This window comes from Solanum dulcamara, chromosome 8 (assembly GCF_947179165.1).
Source record: "Solanum dulcamara chromosome 8, daSolDulc1.2, whole genome shotgun sequence".
NCBI lineage: Eukaryota > Viridiplantae > Streptophyta > Magnoliopsida > Solanales > Solanaceae > Solanum > Solanum dulcamara.
In genome coordinates, this window is record NC_077244.1 from 71247120 (window position 1) to 71265320 (window position 18201).

The following is an 18201-nucleotide window of genomic DNA, read 5'->3' on the forward strand; positions in this document are numbered from 1 at the left end:
AAAATTAAAGATATTTAGAACATATTATATCTTTTAATCGTGTAATCTTATATATATTATGAAAAAAAATAGAATTAAAGAGTACTAAAAAGAAAGTATAATGTTATTTTTTTAAAATGAAATAAAAAAATAAAAAAAAAACAAATTAAAACGAAGAAATACAATAATATTATTGTTTTGACAAAATATAGTTTGGTCGATTAGGTTGACGTTGACTCACAATTTTGTGTTTAGTAATAAAGGGTAAGGAGATTAAATAAAGTGACACTTTTAGAACATTAAGAGGTATATGAGTACCTTTTCTTTTCATCAAAAGAGGAATATTACCTGATTTTACTATTACTTATATGAGGGAAATTTCTTTGGTTGGCAATCAACTTACACTGTATCCCTGGGAAATACTATCAAATAATGCAAAGACTAAACGAGCAATAATCTTAAATTTGCTTCATTACCAATCGACAACCAATAATAAAAGGATCAAAGCACAATTAGTATATGATGAGATATTATTTTTGAATTATGACATATAACAAAATACAAATAATAGAGAGGGAAGAGGGTCCGCTGAATATAGTTTTTTTCCAGACAAAAAAAACACAATAAAATGATCACAAAGTCATCATGCATACATCATTCACTACTTAATTTATATTACTTCAATATCACCATCTAATAAGTTGCCCATGAGAAGCAACTTGTAAACAAAAAAGCAACAAAACAAAACATTAACATAGTAATAGTATTTGTGCGATGATGGATTTAACTTATATTCGCTCACAGTATAAATGAATTTTTACGGCATCAGTGCAACAACCCTGATGTGATACGCTTTACTGTCTTCAATGCAGCTTAAGGAATCAGAAATCCATGCACATACAATTCATTCCACACCAGAATAACTAAAGTTCTACCTCTTCTCTGCTCTTTTTTTCTGTTTTTGGCTTATTTGGCATTTTGTTTTAAAGAATTTCAGCAACTCCAGAGACAATCAAGACCCTGTAGTCCAACCATAGCAGCTGATGGCACCTGATCTTCAAGAAACCTCCTTTTCATTTCAAGATTTGAGACAATTGAGGAAATTTCAGTATTCATATCAGTGCTAATTACCCCTGTTTCTTGGGGTACACTAAAAATGTCCTCTTTCTTGAAATTCTGACCATAATTGTCAAGTGAAGTCCTTAAAAGAATTGAAGGATCTTGAACCCCAAATGAAGCTGGATTTGTATTGAATGGGGCTATTTGGTTACAAGAAAATGTATTTGGAAGAGAACTTGTAGGGAAAATATCCATTGGATTTGACAGAAGAGGGAAAGGAGAATTGTTTTGAGCAGTGAAAAAATTGGAGAAGCAGTGCACGTGGCTGGATTTGGAAGCAGTACCAAAATCTGTTAATTGTGGCAGAAATGAATTCCCCATTTCATTTTCATTACAATTCAATTTCACAAGCCCTGAAATGTGGATTTTCTTTCCGCCACTGCTCTTTTGAAACACTCTGCAAATCACCCATTCATTCTACAACACAGCAAAAACAAAACAAAAAAAAGTTACAAAAAAAAAACAGAATCTTGATTGAAAACATTTGAGGATTATGATGTATACCTTTGCTGTCTTTGGCAGATTGTGAAGAGACAATTTTCCTTCTAATCTATATTCATGAATGACCCAATTTGTCTTTTCACCTTTTGGAGCTCTCCCTTTGTAGAAAACCAGAGTTTTCTTCATACCAATCAAAGATTTTCCTCTGAAAATCTCTCTGTCTTTTCCAGTAGCTTTCCAATAACCTGCAGCAGTTGCCCTGTTTGTCCTCAGTCCTGTTGGATACTTCTTGTCTCTCACACAGAAAAAATACCATTCTTTTTCCCCCATTTTCGCCTTCCCTACATTCAAACACAACCAAAAGAAAATCAAGTTAAGATCAGCTATATGAATCTCGCTTCATGAAAAAAATAAAATGAAAAGGCTTACGTGGGAGGTCCCAAGGTTCAATTTTGTTCAAATCAACATCACCAATAGCTATAGCAATGAAATTGGTATCCACAACTTTGTTAGACAAATAATGAGTAATCAATTCTTCATCAGTTGGATGAAATCGAAATCCAGGTGGCAGCTCCATCTGATCCTGATGATCATCCTTAACAACTCCAGAATAATTCTCCATCACAACTAATATAATCAAGAACTAATTTGCTTTAGCCTTATACATGTAAATAAATTGTTTTCATAACCACCGAGTCACCAGCTGGCTCTGAAATAAAGTTATACAAAACGGTTTTTTTTCCCAAACAGCTTAAAGAAAACCACGAGCAAGAATACTAAATCAAGAATGGACAAGAGGGAAAAAATTAGGATACACAGAATCCATGGGAACTAACCTGAAAGATTGAAAAAAAGAAGTAACAAGAATACAAGGCCATAAATAGAGTTTTTTGTATGAAATGGATACGTGAAGTTTAAGGAACTAATCGTTTGGGGGGTGGGGGGAGGTTGTTTAGGCCTTCTTCTCTTTAACTCTTCCTAACTATGATACAAATATATAATTTGACCAAATACAACTCATCCCTAAAAGTTAAAAATCATGCATGTAACAATTTTCAACTGCTTTTGTCATTTTTATATGTTCATTTATTTATTTTATCTGGATTATGAGGGGTTGAAAGGGGGATGAGGTAGATGTATAATTGCTACACTACTTTGTGTTTTATTTTTATAACCGTGGTGTTCAGGTTCGCTGGCTAATTTTATGGGGCATTTGTTAGCTTAGACAGATAGAAATAAATGATCTATTGTGTTTGTCGTCATTGAGATTTGAACCTAAAATCTTATTATTCTGGATTCATTTTATTGATTACTATGCTCCACATTTGGGTGCAAGCTAAGTGGACCTATAACTATAAAAGAAAGTTATTAGGAATGACGGATGAAAAAGAGTCATGATATAGCTAACATATGCAGTTAAATCTCTCTATTATAACAATGTTATTTTTTTGATATTTCTTTTATTAATATAATTAAATGCTTAGTGAAATATTATTATAAAGAATAGGTGTTAATAGAGGGATCATTGTACTAGTGGAATAAGTTTTAGTTTTGTTAGTATATTGACTTTAAAATTATTGTATTTTTATTTAGGATTGAGACGTAGTTATTTGGTGTCAATATTGATTTGTTTTTGGAACTTCTACTGTGTGAATAGTTCTTTTTTTTCTTCCTGTGGTGTGAACAGCTATGTGAAGGCTAAAAATGTTGCTTTCATGGTGGTTCCAACTGTATACCAGAACCATCCAATATGACTTAATATTAAGTTGTTAAAAAAGCAATTAAGAGTGCTTTAAATATGTATCTACTCGCTTATGTTCTGCTAATACAATTCTATTATTCCCAAATCAACCTTCGTTAGGCAAAAAGATTGGAGTTCTATTACATAAACTGATTTTGCATGTAAATATTTTTATACACCATCAAATCATCATCCTAGATGATTTTTAAATATGGACTTGAAAATTTAAAAATAAAATATTTTATTTATTATAATAGGTGATAGTGTAAAAATTACCTCTATTGACAATATAAACACTTAAACACTAAAAAAATAAATTGACTTAATTATGTAAATATTTTGTACACACGTTACAAGTCCAGGTTCTAAATATGAAAAAAAAAATTGTTGGGAGTTGTGCCTCAGACTCCAACAAGGATATCAAATATCGGGCGAAAAATAAAAAAGCTTAAAAAGTGTATTTAAAATACTTAAAGGTACGTGTGAAAAGGACTATGTATCTTCATGTAATACATACAAAAATAAGGCTATATATACATCATGTAACTGAAAATAGATATTAAATTTCATTAATCAAAGTGAATGTGACCATTCTAAACACAACTTAATTTGTGCAGACCAACACTGCGCAGAATCTTCATGCTGTTAGCTTTCAATTTAGCCAAGTCCACTCTTGCCGTATAAACTATAAAATTTGTCAAAAAGGTTTTAAAGTTCATTTAAAAGCTGTCACACTTTCAATGGGAAAATATTATTTGCTCTTAGAATTAAACCTATCTCAAGGCTCTATACTCTTAATTATCAGAGCCCTAACTTTTTCTGTTCACTGAAAAGGAACTTCACTATCTATTTAAACAAGATTCTACTACTCGTCTACCACTTTGACGCTCAATTAGGGGTGGAGGTACAAGTCTATAGCTACCGGTAAGGTTAAATTTATTAACTTTTATAAAATGCTCTATTTAAATTCAATTATTTTAGCGCTCACCATAATTCAGAATTCATAAAGTTAAACTTCTAGTTAATTTAATTTTTTCTTCACTAAGAGTGTCAAATGGACGTTTTTGATTAAGTCAAAATGAGTTGGTCAGAAGATTACTTGAACTGAAACGGGTTAAGTCAAATTAGCTAAATAATGGTTCATAGCACAATTTGTCCAATTCTGAGTTTTTTTTTTTAAAAAAACTCTTTGTTTGTACTTTTATGATATACTTTAATTACCTATAATTTTTTCGTATTACAGCTATATATAACATTTTAAAAAATATTCAAACTGAAAATCCAAATCAAACTTATTAAAAAAAAACTATTTTTATTTGCTTTGGTTTGGTTTTGCATTTTTAAAAATCGATAATATTTGGTTTGATTTTTGTTTTGTGCATAAAAATCGAAGAAATAATCGAACCGCACTGATAATTTTTTTTATATATATATGAGTAATTTTTCATACAAAAAATGCAACACTCCAATGAAAAAGAGTAAGACATGATGCATCTTATATTTTTGTAGCAATATCGGTAGCTTATGTATTATTTAGTAAGTCTATATTATTTAGTACAATGGATTAACTAACTATATAAGCTTCAAGTTAAACAAATTTGAAGTTTCGTATAAGAATATAAGATCCAAAATGGCAGGTACGAAGACAATTCATTTCCTTTTGAATAAATTGTTGTCTTTCTATTTTTCTACTTTGAATGAATTGTTGTCTTTTTTTTTCTCTTTTGAATGAGTAGTTTCTTTTATTTTTCGTGTATGGATAATAACCGAATAATCGAATCAAAAAAGACAACAAAACAAATCGATAATATAAATTATATTTGGTTTGATTTGATTTTAATAATTTAAAAATCAATTAAATTGATTTGATTTTGATTTTGACCAACAACCAACCTGTGAATACCCTTTTAAGTACATGTATTAGTTAAAAAACGAATTAGCCATAAGTTAAATTTATGTTAAGTCATATGTTACAATATGGATCTAGGAAGTTCAGCTAATTAAAGATACTCTTTTGGACTCAACTTGATTAATTGTCTTTATGTAGATGCAAAAAAAAAGAAAAAGAGATAAGTATTGAAGTCATCCTTGTCTTTATAAATACTTTGTTATAATGGGGTTGTTTAAAAGATGAGTAGCTATATTTCATGTGGGACTCTGCCCATAGTACTTTTGGGCCACTTTCACTATTACTTGCAAATAAATGAGAACAAATTAAAATTGTTCTGGTAAGGACCCTTACCAAAAAGATACTTGCAAGTTGTAAGTATTTCTTTCTGAGATTTGATTGTTTCATCATTGATGAAGAAAATAGTAACTTAATCAAAATTAAAGATCAAATAGGTAGATTTGGCTACATTTCAGTAAATATAAGTTGTGTCATAACTCATCCAATGATTGTTTGGATCAAAATGAGTGATTCAATTTGGGGCACACAACGGATCATAACACAACTCGCTTTATTCAAAATTAACTTTCAATTATTTATTTTTTATTTTAAAAATAAACTTATGTATATATTCTATTTTATGTACAAAAAAAATTAATCATGACTATATCAAAGAAATCAAATCCAAAATTTTCTTATTTTTTATGTTTTGATAAACTTTGTATGGTTTAATTTAGCGCCCATATGCAATCTAAATTGACGTAAACATTTAAATTCTCTAACTTGGATTATGCACAAAATGTCCCATTAATAATTATTATGCATCTACTTTAACACACCTACCTTTACCCACCTAAGTTTGAGCGAGTTGGCCATTTTCTTTAGAAGAAAATGAGAAATTAAAATCCGTTATGTTAATTTATAAAAGCAGAATTAAGAAGAAAAAAAAAGCATATATTAAAAGAATAGATGATTCATTATATTATGCATGCACCAATGGTATAATCACTTATGAAGCTTATGTAACAGGGAAAAATAAAGGTGACAGAGAACACTTTATTCCATTTATTATGATTTTATGATACCAAATTGGTGCACAAGACACAGAAAATTCCAGCTTTACAATGCAAATTGATTTTGTGTAAACGTCCATATCGATTTATTTCCATTGTCTCAAAATACTTGTCATATTTTTTATTTACACATTTCTTAATAAAATATTATTATTTTTTCCATCCCAAATTAATTGTCAAGTTGAGATTTTGCACACCTTTTAAGAAAACAATTATTAAGAGTGTTATTTGACTAATATACCGCTAATAGAAAAATCAATATCATTTATTGATGTGTTCTGTATTGAATGCTACAAAGGAATATCAAAAATTTAACAACTTTTCAATAGTACTAAAAAAATTTACACTGCTCAATGAAAATTTTTTGCCGCCATTTCCGTGAATGAAAATTTTTGCTTCCCCAATTTGGTTCAAACAAAAAATATTTCTTTCATACTATATGAAAAATTACAATTTCCCACTAAAATTAACATTATAAAAAAATGCATGGTACTTGAAATATGAATATCAAACAAAGTTACCTGCTGAAGTCGTTAATTCTTATATCTGCTGAAATTTTAATTTTAATTTTTGTGTCCATGTATTTAAAAATATATGCATCATACTCTAATGATTCTTCTAAAACTGATTTATAGAGTAAAGTTAAAAGGGAATAAGTGCATTAATTGAAGAAGTCTTGTAACTTGGACTAATATCTTTTTTTCACATTGAAATAGTCTTGTAACTTTAAAATGAATTTTTAAAAACTTAGTAACTGTAGTAATTATTAAGGGTTGAATTGAAAAAAAAAAAGACTAATTGTTTCTTGATTATTTAAATTGACAACTAATTTGGGACGAAAGGAATATTAATTAGAAGAGACGTTTGACTAATTTACCTTTATTTATGTGTTAAGATATAAGCTTCATTTATTTGCACTTAGTGGATGTCCCTTAGGCCATTAAATGCATTTATTTTCATCAAGATTCACACTTAATTGATCGTAATAGATTTTAATCCTTATAATTTTTAATAAAGTAATATTCTTTTGTGGATAATATCCACTACCACTCTAACCATATCTATTATCACAAATACCATCAACATTGTCAATCACCAACTCTTATCGTCAACCACACCAACCATCTTTGTTATTGCAATCACCATTGATAATCACTATTATCAGTCGTTATCAAAGCTATCACTTTCATTATTATAATTATATTTATAGTCAGCACTATTATCGTTATCGCCACATCCACCATCACTATCACCTATGCAGTCATTTCTAGTGCCAATCAACTCCATCATTTTAATTAGCAATGCTTCTAATTATCATCAACACATCATTAACCTCCGTGCATTCTTTAGCCACTATTAACATTGTCGCCACCGATGCATCTTTTCATTAACATATTAAAGTGGACAAATAATAAATAATTTTTTTTAAATATAATAGATAAGTAAAAATAAATGGAAGGAGTAAGAAGAGAAATTTAATAAAATGACCTTTTCTACTTCCGAAAAAAACTATAGGAGTATAAAAAGAAAGACACTCTTTTCTTTTTGAGTATAAATGTATATAGAAAACCAATTATGGAAGGAACAAATGTCAAACTTCATCTTTAAAAGGAAAATGTAATCTCTTTTGAAACTCCATTTAAATTGACTCAAATAAAAAAAAGAAAAACTTTAGTGCCGCCACAGCCAATGAAGAGTTGAAGACCCTCACGCAACCATACATTCAATTTGATGATTCAAATTACATCAAAAAGAGGTAAACGATAAATTAGTAATAAAATATCTTTTATTTATAACTTTTTAAAATTAAAAGCGTGCAAAAGAATAATGTAATAAATAATATGTAATGGAAAAAAATAATATATATATATAATATATGCTTGGCCACTGCTCCAGTACCTTAAGGTATAGTGATGAATGTCCAGATTCTCTCATATACCATCAAAACTAGGGGTGTGTTTGGCATCAAAAAAATGTTTATCTAAAAAATATTTTCCTTGAAAATAAATGAGTTTTTTTTTGATAAGTAAATAAGAAAATAATATTTCAAGAGCATTTATTTATAAGCTAGCAAAATATTATGAAGGTAGAATGGGTAGAGAGTGGGGTTCGGGGCTGGAATAGTCAAGAGATCGGGATTGGAGACATTGGGAAGGGGGAATAAACTTGAAAATTACTTATAAAACTTGTTTTTTTGTACTTCCATCAGAAATAACACAAGGTAGCCGCTTGTGCATCCTTATTTAAAATATATTTAGTTTTTAAAATTTAGTCAATTTTGACAAATTTCAAACTGAACTAGTTGTTGTTGCTACTTCTTTTCTTCGGGACATGAAAATGGCTCCGCCAAAGCCTAATTTCAAAAATCGAGGTATGAATTAAGACTTTTCAAACTTTAGAGTTTTGGATATGAAGTTAGACTCTATGATAACCTAACTTTAGACCCGTCATCTTGAAATATTTTACTTCAAATTTGCACGTCTGAAATTAATAATGAAGCGGTTAAATTTTATTTTTTTAATTTATAAATTTCGATTCTTCTTTAAATTGGAGTCCTTAAAACAGTTATGATGTGTGCATTTCGTCCCTACTCAAGGCCCACTCCTATTTTGAGCCACTGCTCTCTTTACTTTTAAGAAAATAATATATTCAACAACAATAATAATAATAGATACTCAATGTATTTCCCGTAAATCATGAAGTCTCGGAGGATATAGTGTATTTTTAATCAAAATGAATATGTGATCTTTTAGAAGTAATTAAAGATTAGTGATCACAAAAAAAATTGTAGTTTAGGTATTTTGGTGTGACTCACCTCTATAAAATAGTTTAGTCAATTCCTACTATCCTTTTTTTTCTTCCCTTTTTCCAAATCTTTAAAAGTACTTTTCTAAAATATGCAAATATTACACAAAGATCGTCTATATTTTCATGCACTAGCCGACTGTCATTATAAGATGGTGATTGAGTAGCTAGTCTCTTTTGTTTTCTTATGGATGTTCAACTCTTTTTGATGATATTTCTTGTTAAGGTCCACACTATATATATTGCACATCACTTTTATATGATTAGGAGATCATATTATATATGTTTTATTAGATACGTGGCTTACTTATAATATTTCATTGCGATTATGACTCTCTTTTAATCTATGGATGCAAAAGTGCCAGCTTCACATGAATTCTCATGCTCCAGAGCTTAGTGAGTTTTTTTTTTTTTTTACTATATAACATTTAAACACGTGCCCTTTAATTTATTGGCACGTGACATTAAAAGAAAATTATCAATTTTTATTTTTTTATATTTTTCTTACCAATAAGATGAAATTTAGATAGGCAACCAATTGAGTTATTAAGAATATTCTCTTTGTCGTTTGATGATTAAATAACTAACGCACAGATTTCATTGACTGACAGTCACCTAATATAAATGCAGAATTTTAATGATAAAATATTAAATCTATTGCTTTTAAAAATGAATCTTTTTAAGCTAAAATTCTTTGAAATTACTAGAATTACTTTTTTGTGAAGTCGACATTTGAACAGCGTAGCACTCTTTACCCACCGAGGGAAAAATGCTCCATTATTTGAATATATGTTTGGTTCAACTAATGAAGCAATGATGTCATGTTAGTGTTGAAACTACACTAATATAGTACAAATATTTCTCAATACATTGTTAGTCATGTATATCAGTATAATTTATTTATCTGGCCCATGTTTAATTTTTACTACTTCCTCAGTTTAAGTAATTTACTACTTTTTCTGTTTCAATTTGTTTGTCTTACCTTTTTTTTTATTATCTATTTCTAAAAGAATGTCTTTTTACTTTTTTTTGTTACTCTTTAATTTTAACTTTCCACATGACATCTTTAAGACCACAAAATTTAAAGACATTTTGGTACATTCTACAAATCTTTAATTTCAGATCATAAAATTCAAAAAAACTCTTTACTTTTTAAACTCCGTACCAAATATTCATAATCATACAAACAAATTAAAATGGAGAGATAGAAATATATGCAACCACGATTGATTTACTACTATTATTGATACATCGTACAAGACAGGTGAATTCAAGATAAAATATTATTCATATATTATAATTATTGAATATAATTTTGCATCCGTATCTGTGACAATGGCTTAACAATGGAACGTGTTATATGTTCCACCAAGTGTTTGTTATGGCCAAAAAAAAAAAAAACTCCCCACTTAATCATTGTGTAAAAGAGTGTAGCTAGCTACAAGGATCTATATATAATGATGGCAACAGTTGGAGTGGGCAGGTAAGCTAACGTTAATAGGATCAAGAGAAAAGAATAAGAATTATATTAGATTAGTCCTAGTCACAAAAAACAACAACAAATAAACTTGTAGTGTAGGGATACATATACAAGTCAAGACAATAATATCTAAATCCAGGGCCATGTTGATGCTCTCATTGTCACTGCTCCACATTTTCTATATATAATTCTATTCTAGATGCAAAGCCAAACCTAATGCTATTACTCATGTGTAGTTGTCCACAGCGGCGGACCTAGAGATTTTATGAAGGAGGTTCAAAAAAATTAAACACGCTAATCAGAAAAAAAAATGTGCTTATTCGGATTCAAATCCGAGAGAACTGAGATAAGTTAAGGCGAAATATTGAACCACATTTGCCACTGAGCTAGTATTTTGGCTTATGCTCAAGGGACTCAATGTTATTATATATACATATAAATTAAAATTTTTATCTTATATATACAGTATAATTTTTTAACGAAGGAAGTTCAAATGAACCCCTCAACTACATGTGGGTCCGCCCCTGGTTGTCCATGTCTACATTGTACATTCCAAACTTTTAAGGCACCTCAAACTTGAAATAAATTTCATTCATATATTCATCTGTTCTAATTATTGAACACCTATGATAAAGTGTAACTAGTAGAACTTACCCATCAAAATTTGAAATGATATTGTGTCATTCTCAAGAGTTTATATTATTATGTACGTAGTCACATGGAATTTTTTCAATATTACTCTTAGTATGAAATTTGTATAACCATACAAATATAATTATATGTTTAAGATATAACATACTAATAAGTTGCACTATGAAAAATACATGTACACTGAAATGGCGAGAGTATTATCTTTAGAAGAAGAAAAAAAAGTTCTTCAACAAAATCATCGTTTATTGCACAACTAGTTGGAATTGTTATCAATATTTTTCGGCTGATTTTCTAGAGCCAAGTGTTATGACCCGCCACTTGATATTGAAGAAGGGGGAAGAACCTAGAGTAGATTCGTGAGTAAGTTGTCAAATGCCGCACAGAGATCTTAGTTGAAGTCTAAGTTTGTAACACAAGAATCTATAAAAAAAACGTCTATTTATCTTTCAAAAATAAAGATAAAATATGCATATACACTATCATTTTTAAACCGTGCGAAAATAAAAAAAAAACTTTTTTTCATCCAAAAGGGAAAGAAGACTTCCATCACACAACACACATGCAAAACAAGAGAAATGAGAAGCGATATTTGGCTTGCTAAAAACTGTGGAAAAATTGGCCCATGCAGGTCTCGAACCTGCGACCTTCGCGTTATTAGCACGACGCTCTAACCAACTGAGCTAATGGGCCAAGTGTTTTTCTTTTGTGCTTATTATTTTAATAGCATCGGCATTTAATGCTTGGCATAGGCAAATTAAACTATGGTGTGAAAAAACAAAGGTGGTCCAAAAAAAATAAGGGACAATTTAAAATATATACAATAAACTAATTAGTTTACAACAAATATAGTCATGTTTTATTTACATTACTTATACATGAGCGATATACTAAATATACATTATGATACACTCAAAAATTGAATATAACTTGACTATACATGAAATATACACTGACTATACATTCCTATAGAGCGAATGACCATTTTTTTGATAATTATTTTTGTCGAATGGCCATGTAGCGTAATTATCCGAATGAAAAAAATCATGGGCTAAATCTAATTATATGCCCGTAATTAAATTGTAATAACAAAAAGCGTCATCTTTATTCATGAGTTGAATGGAAAAAGAAAGATGCATGGCGGCATAAAGATCTTTGCTTCGATGGTAATAGTAAAGACTTTGTGGAATTGTTATCCAAATAATAAGAGAGACAGAATCTGCTAGACTGGCAAACTGTAAAATATGCCTAACTCATAATAATACAGCATTGATTGACATTCCCATTTTTTTGGATTCTTTGCATCCTCATCAATTGTTTCAAACATCTGACAAAAAACAAAAAATGCCAACTCAATTACACGCAAGCACCTCCTATATATAAACAAGCCTGATAAATTATAATAATTGCCCACGTTAGATCTGAGACTCACCCCACCACCTAAATATATGTACTCTGTTAGTAATCATCATCCAAACTAGAACATTATATATATGCAGGAGACGCAAACCGTACAAGAAAAGTCTGATGCTATGAGCTCAACTAAGAAGGCATTGGCCGAGGAAATTGATCCTTGACCTCTCTTATAAGATACCACATGTTGCACCAATTCAATCACCTGACGAATTTATTGGAGTTTTTGTTAATATACAACACAGGATAAAATTTTAATGAATAAAGTTCATATTCACTTAAAAATTTACACTATTGTTCACGAGTGAAGTTAATAATATAATTAGAGTTTATCAGTGTAAGAAATGTTCATACCATCAAACCATTTTCACCTATTGTAAATAGCTTATATATGCGTGTATAAGTTGAATCCTTATTTCTCAGCTTTAAAAGGAAGAGAAGCACAATTTTCATTTGCCTTCCTTCTTGTATTTTTCCTTCTTTTTTTGAGTTTTGAGAGTAAGTAAGTGTTTTGTCTAATGAGTTAGGCACAAGTAGAAATTTGTATTGGCAGTGACGAGAGATGGTGGGAGAGGACCCTTAATTAAGCCCAACATTGTAGAGACCAATTCAGCACAACAACTTGTTGATTCATTGTTAAAGGCTGGTGATAGATTGGTCATAATTGACTTCTATTCTCCTGGATGTGGAGGTTGCAAGACTTTACATCCTAAGGTATGGTACCAAAATGTTCAAGAATCTAGTATTTTCTGTTCAAGACTGAGTGGACAGTGTTATGTGCTGATAGGAGGCAGAATGTACTAGTGAAATTAGTCGAAATGCGTGCAAGTTGATCCAAATAACACAGTTATAAAAAATAAATGTCCAAGAATTTAGTTAGCAATTGAATGCATTACTTTCGACTTCAACTATATGTACATACATTATCAAATCATAAGTCTCTCCCCTCTCTCTATTCAGAGGCGGACTTCATTCTGTGGGGTTTTAAAATGTATTCATTACTTTCAATTCAAACTATGACTACATATGCAAAAAGCCGTTGATGCTAAATTCAAGATTCACCTCTGCTCTCTACGTGTTCCAGTAATTAATAATGTCATTTTTGTTACTTAATGTTTGCACATGTGTGAGCTAGCTGAAGCAAATCCCAATGCCATATTCCTCAATGTAAACTATAAAGAACTGAAAACCATGTGCCATGTTCTACATGTAACCTGTCTTGTGCAGATAAGGAAATTTAAAGATGCAGTAGCAAGGTATTGGAATGATGGGCGTAGCTTCTGTCCAGAAAAAGGTCTTGATGAATCTGAGCTTTTAGCTTTAGCCTCATTTGGACAAATATCAAAGAAATCATCATTTGGTACTTAAATCTGAACAAATGATGATTTGGTTAAGGAGATTGAATTTCAATTGATTCTTTCAAGAGGATTGGATGGTCTTTCTAAAGAGGTATTTAATAGGTAGTTACAACAGAAAAGGAGTTTAAATTGTCTTTAAACTATATGAATCAATAATAATAATAATATCATCAGTAAAAGGTCAGAAGTTCCTAAAGGGGTATTTTGTAGACTTTTTCTCAAATGTGTATTAATATCTCATTTTGTACATTGTTATTTATTCAAGGCCGAAAATCTATATACATCAAAGATAGTAAGATCTATTTATATCTTACCATTTTCTAACCTCACTTGTGAAAATACCCGAAATATGTTAGTAGATCATATTCACAATAGCAATAATAAGAGATGTGAAGATTTTTAATAACAAACTAAACAATGGATGATATACAACCGAGTCTCAAACTAATTGTAAAAGATATTTGCTTTATGGCCTATTCAAAATCTCGCAACTTCAACGACGCATATAACCCCAATGATGAAAATCCCAGCTTGCAGAAACTGTGCAAAACGTCACTGAAGGTAACCTACCAATGGAAGCTGCTGTTCCATTTTCTTGGTTTTCTTCAAAAGATGCTGCAGTTTATCATGGTTTTCTTCAAAAGAATGCATCAAGAATAACAATGACGAGATGATTATCATGGTAGTTTAACAGTATGATCCAGCAGACCAATCTTACGGATTACAAGATCCGTCTGCAAGAAAAAAATCCACCAAGTTTGAAGACAAATAGATAAAAAAAAACTCTATATCTGATTATTTCTGGTTAAAACAAAAGGCCTTCATCATATGTAAGAAAGTTTTATCACATGTAATGCCACTGGAGCCCAACTTAAAAGAAGGCTTCAACAGATAGCAACATTCGAATCTCCGTTCTTAATTGACAATCATCAGGCTTATACCAAAAATGAGCAATAGCTGCAAAAAGATGACTCTGGAGGAGCCAAAAATCCCACACAAGAGAGTAAAGATCAACTGAAATGTCAAAAAAAAAAAGTTGTGCCTCAGAGGTAGTGACAATCACATTAACATCATCATTTTTACATATCAAGATAATACGTGCAGAAACATCACTGGCACTTTTAGACAAGGCGAAGAAAGCACTTGCATGATTAACTCAACATGAAGGATCAACTGTGCTTACTGCAACCCTTCAAAAATCATAGAAAAACAGAACAAAATAGTATGTGTATTAACAGGTAGCCTTGGAGAAGTAGTGCTCACACACTATCATCTTTCTTCGTTCTGAATTCTGATAACATGAACCACGAAGGTACAGTTTCAAAATAACAAAGCCACGAAGATCCAGTGCTTAACTTGCTGAGATGATTGATAGCGGCAATCACTCGCTATAGAGTAACAAATACAACACTAGCAATGTGCCGAATTTCTAACTCGAAATGCAATGTGATTGGTGTGTAAAGCTCACAAATATATAGTTGGGACGCTCTTTCTAAACCAAAAATACAACTAATGAATTAATCATTAGTTAAAAGAGAGGTTGCTCAAGCAATCAGTCAATCACCAATTAAGGGTTAAAGAACCCATAACAGCTGAAGTGAAAATGAATAACTGGACGAGAAATACAAAACAGGAACTACGGCAATGGTAGTGCACGCAGTTGAAAATAACACAAGTCTCAAGCATCAGAGAGATTCCCATCGACAAATCATCATCCCCCAGAGGGTGCTGATGTCCCTGTCTGTTCTATCATCATTGCAAGGACCAAATCAAATGAAGACTTTAACCCAAAAAAGGAGGGGGGGAATAATTATCACGAGTTCATATTTAAGAAAAATAAGTGCATGCCTCAAATCAAATTATTATGAACTATCAACCAAGAACGCAGCATTACTATTATTTGGCATTGAATTTGCAAATTAGATAGAATCAAGCTAAGGGTTTACAACATCATAATCTTGACAATTGACACGACGATTACATACATCATAATAACTAAGACTCTTAAGTCCTTGGAAAAGTAGAATCATGATTAATTTCAAAAAGAAGATTCAACAAAAGGAGTGACAATTTGAAATCCTAGATATCTAACTATTTCCTTTGTCAAAAGTACATCATACCCACTAATCAATAAGATCAACCCATAAGATTATTCCATTAAAAAAAGCTAAAAGCTAAAATAAGGATTGCAAAAATTTACGAAAAAATAAGGAATTGATAAAGCCTCAAGCCTCAGATTAAAAATCGTTTCATAGCGAAATACTCAAAGTATATTTAATACCATCATAGGCAGAGGCGCGCAGATTTGAGCTGATACATAAGGCAAGAAACACAATTTACCACAATCTAAGGGGCATAGGAAAACACAGATCCAACTTGTGAATTTCTTACATCACTTGAAAAAATCATTTAAACGCATTTCCACAAAAACTAAGAATCATAACATAAAATACAACAAATAAATAAAAATAACAACTGAAAATCAAAATAGAAGAAAATGAGAACTTGATACCAAAAAGGCTGGTGGCTAGGGTTCTTATTCTGCGAGTGGTGCCATTTTGAGGTTTTATAGGTGTGACCCCACAAACTAGGGTTTACTTGAGGGAGAACAATTTTACCAAGGTACCCCTGCAATTGTGTGGTTTCTATTTTTAATTTTTATTGATCTAAATAAAAATATCCAAATTTACCTCTCAAGTATTTTATTTGTCTCCCACTTGTCCTCATTTACGTGTGAGCTGTCAAAATGGACTAGCCTAACCCAATTCAATTCAATCTTAAAGGGCTAGCGACTTAAATGTGTTAAGATATGTTGATCTTTTTAACTAAAGAGCCTATAAAATAACAGATCAATCCAGCCCTAAGCAGGCTACGGATTGGGACATTTCAATCAAAAGATGAACAACATTGACATCTTAGAATGATTATCGAACATTGATAAACACAATATCAATAGGTTAAAAATTTATATGTCCATGAGTTGCATACACTTTAGTGGAATACTTATAAAACAACATAATAGGCAAAATACAATAATCAATATTCACAGAATTCATCAGAATAACATGCATTACATGATCATTTTTTTCATAAACTCGAGAAACGAAAAATAGACATAAACACAAAGTAAAAGAAATCAAAAATTCATAGCTATAATAACTTTAATTGCCTAATTACTGAAGATTTGGCAAAATAAACACTACTTAAAATATGTATAATAAATAATTTTAAAATTTACGACTCACATACTGGCCTTTGAGGCTCTTTTAAAATTTACGACCCACATACTGGCCTTTGAGGCTGGCGGGCCAAATGAGGTTGGGCTAAAAAATCTCATTTCTACATAGGCTAAAAAAATTTAGCCCAGGCCCACTTAATTCATAAGCTGCGTTGGGTCGGCCTCACGGGCGAAGCCCATTTTGACAGCTCTAATCAAGGTGCATCGGTTAGTTTGTTCGATTTAATGTATTATTTATTCGATTAATTGGTTTTTCATTTTTAAATATGCTAAATCATTAATCAAATCAATAAGATATTTTTTTATCGATTTTTGATCCTAACGGTTCGATTTTTCGTTTAACCAATAAAAAAATATTCATCAAACAATTATATGACTTCCCTAACAATTTGACGCGACAAGACAAAAAATTGACTTTAAAAACTTATAAAATAAAAACAGTAGTATCCAACATGAAAAAAACTATACAAGTGCAACACACATAGAAGAACTAGAACAATAATGTGAATTGAATACTAAAGGGGAAAAGCAATAACCCATAAGGTAGTGATATTAACATTTAATATTTATATAGTGGTAAAGTAATAAATGACTATTATTTTATTGGATTATTGGGTATAACCCAATATAAAAAATAACCAATAACCTGATATTTTTTGTTTATATAAAATCACTAAAAATCAGTTAACTCAATTATCCAATAACAATTACCAATAACATTTTTTCAGTTCAATTTATTGATCAGTTTGCACACCCCTAATCAATCCATGTGTTATTATCTTTCGTCTTAAATATGTCTCTCTCCCTATCACGATTGTCCAATTTTGCTCTAGTATTTGTTATGGTAGAGCATGTAGTTCAAACAAAATTAGGGGTAAATTATCCCAATTGCTTATAGGGAAAAGACTTATTTATGTCATATGTTAAAAATTTGGCTCATTTATGCCATTGCTGTTTGAAAAATGACTCATCTATGCCATTATTTTTTAACTTTGATTTTGCAAAACCACCTAAACAA

General features: G+C 30.5%; 1 protein-coding gene and 3 non-coding genes across 4 annotated transcripts; all 4 read right to left on the bottom strand.

Annotated features, from left to right (window-relative positions):
• Nucleotides 1-625: 625 nt before the first annotated feature.
• LOC129899534 (NAC domain-containing protein 100-like) lies at nt 626-2435 on the bottom strand. Its single transcript, XM_055974537.1, has 4 exons — nt 2376-2435; nt 1969-2166; nt 1603-1880; nt 626-1515 (listed from the first exon to the last, which is right to left on the bottom strand). The coding sequence occupies exons 2-4, from the start codon at nt 2159-2161 to the stop codon at nt 973-975; spliced, it is 1014 nt and encodes a 337-aa protein (XP_055830512.1). The 5' UTR covers nt 2162-2166; nt 2376-2435; the 3' UTR covers nt 626-972.
• Nucleotides 2436-11793: 9358 nt separating this feature from the next.
• TRNAI-AAU (transfer RNA isoleucine (anticodon AAU)) lies at nt 11794-11867 on the bottom strand. Its single transcript has one exon. It is a non-coding gene; the product is annotated as a tRNA-Ile (tRNA).
• Nucleotides 11868-15624: 3757 nt separating this feature from the next.
• Nucleotides 15625-15707, bottom strand: LOC129901774 (small nucleolar RNA R44/J54/Z268 family). Its single transcript, XR_008769948.1, has one exon. It is a non-coding gene; the product is annotated as a small nucleolar RNA R44/J54/Z268 family (small nucleolar RNA).
• Nucleotides 15708-16172: 465 nt separating this feature from the next.
• Nucleotides 16173-16241, bottom strand: LOC129901773 (small nucleolar RNA Z267). The gene has a single exon (XR_008769947.1). It is a non-coding gene; the product is annotated as a small nucleolar RNA Z267 (small nucleolar RNA).
• Nucleotides 16242-18201: the final 1960 nt, after the last annotated feature.